The 12,301-nt window shown below is 40.3% G+C and overlaps 1 protein-coding gene and 1 non-coding gene across 2 annotated transcripts in view; both read right to left on the bottom strand.

The window, feature by feature from the left end:
• Positions 1-12,301, bottom strand: part of kpna4 (karyopherin alpha 4 (importin alpha 3)) — a 38,541-nt gene that overhangs the window by 8,935 nt on the left and 17,305 nt on the right. The window contains exons 11-16 of the mRNA XM_085990408.1: positions 9,407-9,538; positions 6,383-6,511; positions 5,558-5,662; positions 5,078-5,149; positions 4,699-4,861; positions 2,881-2,975 (exon numbers count right to left, since the gene is read on the bottom strand). Of these exons, the coding sequence (XP_085846534.1) occupies positions 2,881-2,975; positions 4,699-4,861; positions 5,078-5,149; positions 5,558-5,662; positions 6,383-6,511; positions 9,407-9,538 (696 nt within the window). The remainder of the gene's footprint in view (positions 1-2,880; positions 2,976-4,698; positions 4,862-5,077; positions 5,150-5,557; positions 5,663-6,382; positions 6,512-9,406; positions 9,539-12,301) is intronic.
• On the bottom strand, positions 5,935-6,265 carry LOC147115821 (small Cajal body-specific RNA 7). The gene has a single exon (XR_015078902.1).

The following is a 12,301-nucleotide window of genomic DNA, read 5'->3' as shown; positions in this document are numbered from 1 at the left end:
TCCTGAAAGTGTAGTGGAGGCAAACTCAATCTTATCTTTCAAAAGAGAGTTGGATAAGTATCTGAAGAAATTTTTTTACGGGCTACGAGGAAAGGGCAGGGGAGTGGGACTAGCTGAATGTTCTCGCAGATTCTCGTCACGGGTTCGACAGGCCGAATGGCTTTCTTCTGTGCTGTAGCCATTTTGATTCTATGAAATTATTGACCTGGTTAGGAAATTGGCTGAGCAGCAGGAGACAGGCAGTAGGGATAATGGGTAGGTACTCAAGTTGGCAGGAGGTGACTAGTGGTGTCCCGCATGGATCTGTGTTGGGGGCCTCAACTATTCACAAACGACTTAGATGATGCCACAGAAAGTCATACATACAAATTTGCCGATGACACAAAGATAGGTGGTGTAGATGGAAGCATAAAAGACAGATTAAGTGAATGGGCAAAACTGCAGCAAATGGATTTCAATGTAGGCAAATGTGAAGTCATCCATTTTGGACCTAAAAAGGACAGAACAGAACAGGGTACCTTCTAAATGGTGAAAGGCTAAAAACAGTGGAGGTCCAGAGACTTGGGGGGTCCAGGTACATAGATCATTAAAATCATGTACATGTACAGAAAATAATCAAAGTCTAATGGGATGCTGGCCTTTATATCTAGAGAACTAGAATACAAGGGGGTAGAAGTTATGCTGCAGCTATACAAAATCCTGGTTAGACCACACCTGGAGTACCGAGCACAGTTCTGGGCACCACACCTTAGGAAGGATACATTGGCCTTGGAGGGAGTCCAGCGTAGGTTTACCAGAATGATACCCGGACTTCAAGGATTAAGTTACGAGGAGAGATTACACAAATTAGGGTTGTATTCCCTAGAATTTAGAAGGTTGAGGGGTGATGTGATCGAAGTTTTCAAGATATTAAGGGGAACAGATAAAGGTAGATAGAGAGAAACTATTTCCACTGGTTGGAGATTCTAGGACTAGGGGACATAGTCTAAAAATTAGAGCTAGACCTTTCAAGGAGTGAAATTAGGAAACACTTCTACACAAAGGGTGGTAGAAGTTTGGAACGCTCTTTCACAAAAGACAATTGATGCAAGATCAATTGTTAATTTTAAATCGGAGATTGATAGCTTTCTGTTAACCAGAGTTATTAAGGGATATGGGCCAAAGGTGGGTATATGGACTTAGATCGCAGATCAGCCATGATCTCATTGAATGGCAGAGCAGGCTTGAGGGGTTGAATGGCCTACTCCAATGTTCTGTTAAATTTGAACCTCCAGCCTACAGAATTCCTTTGGAATTAATTAAACTGCATCATAACCACAGTGCTAGCCATAACAAGCTTACTAAATCATCAAACTTCCACTGTAAATATTCCCACAGTTGTTCAGTCAGTTGAAGGATACACAATTTTATATTAGGGCTGTTTATATCATGTATGGGGGTACCATCAGGGCCACTGATTTAGTGACTGATTAAGTCCAATTCCATTTGCATTAAATGGCACTCTGCAATTTGTTGGTATTTTACAGATTGAATACCATGACCATTCATTCTTTTGTGAAGAACTCTTCCTTTCAGTCACACACAAACTCCTTTACTTATGTATTTAATGTTTATCCCTCATCAGTTTTAAAGCTGGGAATATACAGCAAGTATGCAAGATGTATAATTAAGAGATAGATATTGGATATTTAGCAAATACTACGTATGCGGAACCTGGGGGGGGGGGGGGGAAAGAGGGTGTGGTGGTTAGCTGCACAGGGGCAATCTTGGGCTTTGTTAATGGTGGGGGATATTTCCGGGCTTCGGCCAACCTAGGAGGGGGGGATCCTAAAGTTTGTCAGCACAGGGAGGGGGATATTTTGGGTTGGCATCACTGTGGAGGGAGTACCTGGAATTGGGCAGATTTGTGGCTAGGGAAACCTGAGGTTTGAAAGAACTGAAGTGTGTATTATGGGATTTGGCTCACTGGTGCCTGTCAGTGAGGGAAAGGGCAGAGCATTAGGCTGGTAGCACTCTTTGGGGCTGAGGGTGTCCCAGGACTGGCAACTTTCAGATGTCTGTAAATTGCGGTCTTTTGCAATTGCCTCCTGAAAGTTTGTCTCGGTCTGTCTCACCCACATGCATCAATAAATAGTATGTTTACATGTTCTAACCATCAAAACATTAGTGATAATCAGGTGAGTGACTTTACTGTCATTTAAAAAAAAAGGGTGAGGAAAGACACTGTACACCTTTCTCTATGCTTTCTGAAGTTTAGAATATTTCTAATTTGAAACCAACAAAAAGCTCCAACACGTCTGCAATCAGTAGTCATGTTTCCCACCTTACTTTCTCTCACACTTAAAGCATGTTGAAAAAATAATCAATAAATTTTACCAGAATACAGCTTTTGAAATCTGTCACCTTGTTTTATTAAAATAATTAAAGAAATCCAAATAGGTTTTTTTAGAAACAGAAATAAGTATTTGGCTAGCTAAACACTAAAGCATACTGCACATGTTCAGACTGCAGAACTTGCCTGCAGCTGATGATACTTTCACCCAGAGTGGTGACTGTATCAAGGTTAAGCCCAGACTTTTAAGGAAGGCATTAAAAAACACAAAAGACGTTGCACCATGTAAATTTAGTCATATTATTGTGAAATGTTTTAAATTCTTTTAAAACATTTTATTTAAAAACCTTATTTTAGACATTTCATTTACAAAGGGGAAAATAAATGGTCAATAAAGCGCCTTTTGATCGATTTGATTGGCGCATCAACAGACCATGACAGCAAAATGTTGACATAGAACATGACTCAAAATCTTGACACAGGAAGTAAGATTTGTGGACAAGAAAATACACAATAGAAATCTGTATTTTGATGCTCCTTAAACTTACATCATCTGTTGAGAAATACTGATCAATGATCTCATATGCCAATTTATAGATGTCCTCGTTTTCATGGTGTTGTAACTGTTCGATCTTTTCCAAACCTGAAGAGAATTTGAAGAGTATTAATTGTACTTTTTCTTTAAAATTCCAACGCCCTGTAATTTCGATACATCTTCACCAGGCATCAAATATTTTACAAGGGCGATTCTGCGATCAGTTCTCCCAGTGGAGAGCAGTGCTCACAGGATTTGCATTTTAAGAAGTCACAGGCATGCAGCCTGCAATGGATAGAAAAATCACAGGCTACACACTAATTTCCAGAGATTTCCTGCAAGTGCTAATTCACATAGAATTATTCCTTATATGCTGATCTTTTGCAATACCAACAATTTGGCCAAACAAATAATCAAACGAATACCACAAATATCTCAGGAAAAACATAAAACAGCAAGTATCTCTTTGCACATTAAATGGAGTACTGCAAGGTGATAATTGTTGTTAGCCAGAGCTCACTGGTAGCACAATCACCTCTGAGTTTCCTACAGTACTTCATTGGCTGTAAAGCAATTAAGACTGTGTCTAATACCAATCTTTACTTAAGTAGGAGGAGGACCTGCAATCAAAATAAAAATGCACAAGGATCAATATTCAAAATCTCCTATCGTCCACTATTCTAGTCTTCATGCTGGCTGGTGTCCACAATTATGCTTTCTTTTTGTCCTTGACCAGCACATTTTATTCATTCATGCTCTGCTCTCTGGTGTGACATTTAAATGAAAACTCTTTCAAAAATTTGGTCCTGGCTCCGAACTCTGCTTTCAAATCTCCTCTCCCTGCATCCATTCTATCTCAGATTTTGTGTCAGCACTCAATTCAGGAATCAGAGAGGAAGTTCCAATTTAAATATCACAACACGAGAGAGGCAGGACAACAGCTGGCAACACAGCATGGTGCTGCTGCTGGATCCACCAACTTTAGCAAAACTGTTATGTTGAAAACACCATCCAGGAGGGAACCCTGATGGAGGACATAGGCAGTTATAATATAGCTGTAGCCCACCCCACCCCTACTTTAATCCCAAATAGGGATAAACATTTCTAATTTTATACGCTAGTATATACAGTAACAATTATTCCCAGGCAGGCTGATCTGGCTGCCCACTATCACTATGATGAATACCAGCCTTTAATCGTCATTTAACACAGAATGAAGGCACCCTTTTTGGGTATTTGATTAGTCCAAATTAAAACCAGGTATTTCAAAATCATTTGGATAAAGTCTGGTCATATAGTTGTTGTGGCCATTTGTAGCTAGATCAAGAAGAATAGCTTTTCTTGATTAGTAAGCGTTTTTTTAAAAAAGATTTAAATCTCACTATTTTGTGGTCAGAAGACTGAAATGAGGAAGTATCCAACAAATTGACACACAATATGATTTAATGGGACACATGGAATGTGACAACACCACTGCAGAAACAGAATGTCTACTATGAAACCCAAATAATTCATCCATCGTCAAATTAAGAATATTAGGATGTATACATAGACACAGTGTGCAGATTTTGCTTAGCACTGTTCGCTTTGGAGACAAGTCAGTTCTGCTCGGTTGCCAATTTGCTGGGAGGCATTCTTGATCAACTTGGAAAGGCACCCCATCCCGAATCCCAGTTTCCCTTCACACCCTTACCCACAGGACTTGAGTGACTGTAAAAAGCTTTACCTAGAAGAAAATCTGGGAGGGGGGGATCTTAAGCAATACAAACTTAACATCTAGTTGAGAGTCAAACTCTCTACAAGTACTTTCCAAGGATTATTTCATTCTTACCACCACATTCTTCAATCAGACTAGCTATTGTTTCTGCCTCATCATCTGCCATCTTGAGGATGTTACTCAATCCGTCCAATACCACTTGCACTACCTGCGAGTCTTTCACTGTTAGCAGGTTACAGAATGGAGGAACAACTTTTTGTTGGATCAGGTATGCAACCTAATGAAAAATAATTTAGTCAGTTTCACAACATATTTGTCTTTTACAAAACAGGAATGACAAAACATTTTGTACAAAAAAAAACACAAATTCCAAGTGGAATTTACAAACTAAAACTTTACCCCAACAATGCAATACAAGAGTTTATCAATGAATTAACTTTGTATGACTTCCTGACACTGTCAGCCATTTTACCTAAACTTTAGTCTTACCCACCTGTTCTTTCCTGCCACTAATAGTTAGATTACTTATCGCCCAAGCAGCTTCTTTCTGAGTACCAAAATCACCCTAGGGAGGAAGAAAAAGAAAAAGCAAACAAGCCAGAATTGAATCCACAGTGAAGTAATAAAACAGAACTTATTTACTGTTCAGAACTTTTGGTGGCTATTTTACAATCATATGGACCCAGGAATATTGTTCTTTTCTGCACTAAACCCACAATGAATCTACAAATTATTACATTTGAAATAACATTGCTTTCCCCATGACTTTTTTTGCACATCTGTTGCAATTTCTCACTTTGAACAGGTTTTGAAATATGGCAATGAACCTAACATTCTCTTTGTATACTGATGAGTTAATAGGGTTACCTATAAAATTCAATTCAAAAATAAACTTTAGAAAGCATTTTGAAAGTCTCAACATGAAACACACTATATAAATGCAACAGAAAAAAAATGAAGTGTAGCATCTCACCTTATCTAAGAGGTGTATAATCATAGGAACAAGGTTTGCATCAATCACTGCTTGTACTTGCTGCTGGTTGCCAGCTGTGATGTTGGATAGGAACCATACTGCCTCCTGTATAATTAGCAGACAGAAGGGAGGTCAAGTAAAAGTACAAAGTGCATTGAGTATTTATTTACAAGTAACATTTGCTTGTACAGTTCTCATTTGTTGAGGCATCTGGACTTCAAGAGCAAGCATTTAAATTATGCACATTAACCGATTCACTACTGAAAATATCTTTGTACAGAACATGTATGGGCTGCAGAAAGCAACTTCCCAAAAACAGCATACAATGCATATGTTCAAGATCCTACTTGGAAATATATTATTAGATGCTAACTCTGTTGGATCAGCTCACAGGGTCACAACAATGCCACCCTGTCAGAGTTCTGGCATGCTCCAGCTGGCAAATGGACTGTTTGAGGCTGTAATCAGCAGCAAAAATCACACTGTAATGCCCCTCAAATGAAATGTGATTGCCTTCAGATGCACTTCAGTATCAGCACTGATGTTCACAAATGAAATCAGATCCATATTCATTCACACACACACACTTATATAAAAGTAACATTTACATAAAATTATGTACCTTACCATTAACAAATAGCCACATTAAAAAACACCCAGACCTAATACAGACACACAGAGCCAATAATCTCTATTTCATCATTTCCAACAGAACTGCTCTAAATGTCATCAGACTTGATCATTAGGAACATGGGAACAGTAGCTATACATAATCTATATGAACAAGGGATTTACCAGGCAGAATAGAATTCTGAAGTTTCTTACCTTATTGATTTTCTCTTTAGGATGAGTCAACAATCCTGGGAAATGAGAAAGAGCTTCGCAGTTCAGGACTACTTGTGTTTGCTCATCAGTACCAGTTACAATATTTCCCACGGCTCGCAAAGCTGCAGTCTGGACAGATATCAGTATTTTGTTAAATTACAAAAATGTGTATACAAATAAGTTTTATCTTGCTTTTGTTAATACCACAAAGCTCACATATTCAAACATTTACAAATTTCTCTTGGTAGATACAGGAAACTTTGTGCTATCCGGCACAGACGGGACCGAGCTGTTGCCGTCCCATCAAAACTGGACAAACCAGCGCAAATGTTGAAACATACGGAGGTTTTGAGCTCCGTATCTGGCAACAAACCCTGTTGCTACAGCTTCTAAACAGTCGGCCGTACCTTGCAAGCGTCTCTGCAGCTTAGCAACAGCTTCAGCGAGACCTTGCAGAGCCTGACTGGTGAAAAAAAAAGCAACGAAAAGAAAAAAACCTAACGAAACGTCTCCTGATTTTTGCCGGTGGCTCAAGCAGTTAACCTCCGGATAAACCAAAGTTTCCTGTACTGGACAGCCAAAAACAAATTCACGTATTTAGTAAAAATAGCACACATCCACTGAAGCTAATAATTATACTACAGTATTTTCTTAAATTCATTCCAACATGTACCACATTTTGCATCATTTGTTTGATCAATAGTATCTTCAATTTAAAGTCAGGTACTGTATATAGCTAATTTCATTCTCCAAGGAATTGCAGCAGAATCAACATTGACTCAGATTAACAGCAATGTGACTTGACACGTGTCAGATTGAAATTGTAGACATGCCAATTTTATCTCAAGACTCAACGCTGGCATGGAATTTCCGTTAAGTGCGCAGCGCAATCAGCAACATGTGCCCAGAATGCACTGGACACCGCAGCGCTTTTGTCGAGGTGAAGTTACACTCAAGTTTCAGCGAAAATTCATCAGCATAAGCCCGAACATAAAATCTCCCATGAATCAACACAATCGATTCGTGACTAACATGGCATTCTCCAGCATCACAAAGACGAGTGGGATTGCCAAGAAATTAGCCAGTCAACTGACTAATTTAATGCTCTTGGTCTTACATTTTAACTGGCCTCAATTGACTGCTTTGATCTGCCCGATACACTAGACCGATGACCAGTAGTCAATTGAAACCACACAGGTGTGTCCTTTACTGCTGTAATTGACTATTTAGACTAATTTAAAGTAACTGCAGCAGAAACATAATAGGGTCAGACATCAATCGACTGCGGGTCACTGAAGGTACAGGTAATTAACGCTGCATTCATGTGACTACGGGTGCCTGAGAATCTGGGCATAATGTGATGAATCAGCAGAAACTCGCCATGCCGACCTGGCGGCGTGGCCAGTTTTGGGCAAATAGACTTTTGTATCATAGAAACATAGAAGATAGGAGCAGGAGTAGTCCATTCGGCCCCTCGAGCCTGCTCCGCCATTCAATGAGATCATGGCTGATCATCCAAACTCCGTACCCTGTCACTGCCTTCTCCCCATATCCCTTTAGCCTTAAGAAATATATCCAGCTCCTTCTTGAATATATTTAATGAATTGGCCTCAACTGCCTTCTGTGGTAGAGAATTCCACAGGTTCACCACTCTCAGTGAAGAAATTCCTCCTCATCTGTCCTAAATGGATTACCCCTTATCTTTAGACTGTGACCCCTGGTCCTGGACTCCCCCGCCATCGGGAACATCCTTCCTGCATCTAGTCTGTCTAGTCCTGTTAGAATTTTATAAGTTTCAATGAGATCCCCTCTCATTCTTCTAACTTGTGAGTATAAGCCCAATCGACCCAATCTCTCCTCATACGTCATTCCTGCCATCCCAGGTATCAGTCTGGTGAATCTTTGCTGCACTCCCTCCATGGCAAGAATATCCTTCCTCAGATAAGGCGACCAAAACTGCACACAATACTCAAGGTGTGGTCTCACCAAGGCCCTGTACAACTGCAGCAAGACATCCTTGTTCCTGTACTCGAACCCTCTCGCTACGAAGGCCAACATACCATTTGTCTTAACCGCCTGCTGCACCTGCATGCTTACCTTCAGCGACTGGTGCACAAGGACACCAGGTCTCGTTGCACTTTCCCTTCTCCCAATCTATTGCCAGATAATAATCTGCCTTCCTGTTTTTGCCACCAAAGTGGATAACCTCGCATTTATCCACATTATACTGCATCTACCCAATCACCCAACCTGTCCACATCATACTGGAGTTTCTCGGCATCCTCCTCACAGTACACACGCCCACCCAGCTTTGTGTCATCTGCAAACTTGGAGATATTACATCTAGTTCCCTCGTCTAGATCATTAATATATATTGTGAATAGCTGGGGTCCTAGCACCGATCTCTGCGGTACCCCACTAATCCCTGCCTGCCACTTGGAAAAAGACCAGTTTATTCCAACTCTGCTTCCTGTCTGTCAACCAGTTCTCTATCCAAGTCAGTACCTTGCCCCCAATCCCTTGTACTTTAACTTTACACGCCAATCTCTTATGCGGGACCTTATCGAAAGCCTTCTGAAAGTCCAAATACACCACATCCACTGGTTCTCCCTTACCTATTCTACCAGTTACACCCTCAAAATTCCAGCGTAAAAGATCGCATATAGTAGTTATGGGCGCAACTCACTTACATTTAAAATTCTGCAATCTTTAGGGCTACTTCATTCGATTCCACTCAGGTTATGCCGATATCTGGGTGGAAACCATCTGGAGACGCCAGGGTTTCCAAGACTCAACTCTGGGGTTCCAAGTGCTGGCCCATAATAGAAATGGAGCAGAACATGGTCCCAAATTTAAATAGACAACATTTATGATTATGTGGAATAAAGTGAAGTTCATCTTTAAAGTTTTGATAAATATTAGCATTGCAAAAACTTGAAAGGACTTTTTTTTTTTTTTTTACAAATTTGGAACCAAAAGATCATCAGAGGAATAAATTCATTGCTCGGCTGACTGCATCCTTACCTGAACTTTGACCTCCTGATGGCTGAGAAGGGGCACCAAATGAGGAACTATCCCAGAATCTATAACCATCTGAATCTGCTCATTTCCAGCATCTGTTAGGTAGGACAAGGCCCAAACAGTGTCTACTAAAATCTGAAATTCACAACAAACATTAATATATGAGCAGCTACAATTAATTTTACTAAACGGAGAAATGTAAAATATGCATCTATCCATAACATACTAAAAATCTCAGGCAAGACACACTTCTTGTAACCACTCGAGTAACCTGTTGTCATGTTTTAGTCACATTTTCTGTCAATTTTTTATGACGACAAATTAGTGTCTACATTTATGGAGAAATTGAAGTTTACTTCAATTTTCAAACAAAACGCCAGGTAAATTTCAAAATCCAACTGATTAGCTCATGGCAGTTGTTGGGTTAATGCTAATAGCTTACACTTGACAAGACAGATTTTAATTTTTAATGAGACACAGTGAAACCAAGCACACGAGAGGGGGGAAGAGGGGAGAGAGACAGAAGATACACGAGAGAAAGGCAGGCAGTTTCTTCCCTTGTTCTAATTTGATTTTTTTTTAAAGTTTACTTTTGACTACAAACTAAGTCGCTGAAGGAAACATATAGCAAGGCAGAGTGGGGAGCGGGACGTGAAGCTGGTTATGGGGTCCTCTAGCCTCACCAGCTGCCCTGGGGGGGCGGGGGAAGAAAGAGGGGGAAATGAATGGAGGGTTATGGGTGAAGTGAGTGACAGCAGAGAAAGGAGAGGGGACAATTCAAGTGTTGAGTGGATAGAGAAGTAGCGAGACTGATGGAAGTGAAGTGGTGGGAAGGGCAATCGGTATTGAGAAGGTGCAGAGGTTGTGATGGGAACAATGGACTGGGAGACAAGCATGAGTAATTGGGGAGATGAGAAGAGAGCCACTGACTGCCACATTTTCCCCACATTCCCCAACTGCAACTGTGTTGGCTCCTTCTTCCTGACCTGTCACCGACCACCCAAAAGAGAAATAAAAAGCAAAATGAGTTAAGGGAACAGGAGACAGACGCAGGCTAGAAGAGAAACAGGATACAAAGACTATTGAGAGAGAGGCATGAGTGACCATATTCTCTGACTTACAACAACTTGCATTTATATAGTGCCTTTAATGTACAAAAATGTCCCAAGGTGTTTCACAGATGTGAATATGATACAAATGAATGCTGAGCCAAACAAAGATATTAGAAGTGACCAGAAGCTTGATCCAAGAGGTGGTTTTTAAGGAGGGACTTGAATGAAGAGAGGGGTGGAGTGATTTAGGGGTTGAGGGAATTTCAGAGAGTGGGGTATAAATAACTAAAGGCACAGCCCCCCAATGGTGGAGTGACAGAAGGGGGGTTTGCAAAAGAGCCAGAGATCTGGTGGGGGTGTTGGGGGAGAGTTAGAGATAGGGAGGGGCAAGACAATGATGGAATTTAATCACAGAGCATGCAACACATTAAAAATCTATATGCACTATAACATTTCTGCAGTGTAAGAAAAACCTGTCATGCTCTTCTGATTACTGTAGATCCTGGGAAATTTGATCGTGAAAAAACATTTTAGTTACACAGAAATTAGCCATTTGGTCCAACTACTCATTGAGATTTAACCTCCATACAAGCAATAGTCCTAATCGCATGTTTGCCCTGGTCCTATATTCCTTTACCACCTTTCCTTCAACCACCTAACTTATTAAATGTTGACATGGACTGTACTTCAATCAGGAGCTCCGGTTGTGCATTCCTCAACCTCACAAACCTGTGTAAAAGTTTCTCCTGCTCTCTCTCCAAAGTCTCTTACATTTAATCTTGTAGCTGTGCCCCACCATTCTAGACCCCTTAATACTGGAACCAGTCTGCTTCTATCTACTCTGCCCCATGCCATCAAAATTTTAAATTCCTCTATCAAATAACCCCTTAATCTTCTCTGTTCTAATGAAAACGGACACAATTTCTGAAGTCTCTTTTCGTATTTGCATTTTCTCATACTAGGCTGCAGGCTCGTGAATCTGTGCTGTCCCCTCTATTGCCTCAGCATTCTTCCTATAGCGTAAAGCCCACAACTGCACACAGTATTCCAACTGTGTTCTTACTAACGTTTTATATATTTACCACATCAAACTTTTATGTTCTATACTTCTTGCCATAAAACCCAGCATTCTCCCAACTTTAAGGCCTTATCCACTTGAGCTGCTGCTTTTAATGTTGTGAATCTGAACCCCAAAATCCCACATCACCAGCCCTTCTCTCAAACTATCACTTTTTTGCCAAAATGTAGCACCTCACATTTACCAACATTAAATTTGATCTACTATTTTTTCACCCATCCAGCAATATTTACTTGCAGCTTCCTTTGGTCCTTAATTATTTACTATGCCTCCTATTTTAGTATTGTCTCCAAATTTGAACAACATTCCCTCTAGCCTTATATCAAAATCATTGATGTACACAGTGAACAGAAGTGGTCCCAGAACAGAGTCCAAAGGGACACCGCTACCCACTTCCAGCCACTGAAAAAACATAACCCCTACTTTGTTTTCTCCCTTCTAACCAGTTTTTAAATCCAACTTGCTACCCTTCCCTTAATTCTAAACCCGTTAATCTTCTCCAGTAGTCTCGTGTGGTACTTTGGAAAGGCTTCTGAAAGTCCATGTATATGACATCCGCTGCATTTCGCCCATTCACTACATTCGTCAACGCCCAAAAGAATTCCATCAGGTTTGTTAAGCATGATCTTCCTATCTGAAATCCATGTTGGTACTTCTAATCATTTTCTCTTCATCTAGTTAATTTGTGATTTTACTTTTAATTGAAGACTCCAAAATTTGCCTACCACAGATGTTAAACTAACTGGCTTGGAATTACCTGGGCTAGCT

This window comes from Somniosus microcephalus, chromosome 6 (genome assembly GCF_052327205.1).
Source record: "Somniosus microcephalus isolate GS21.2 chromosome 6, FLI_Smic_1.0, whole genome shotgun sequence".
NCBI lineage: Eukaryota > Metazoa > Chordata > Chondrichthyes > Squaliformes > Somniosidae > Somniosus > Somniosus microcephalus.
This window is presented reverse-complemented; position numbering and strand designations above follow the sequence as displayed.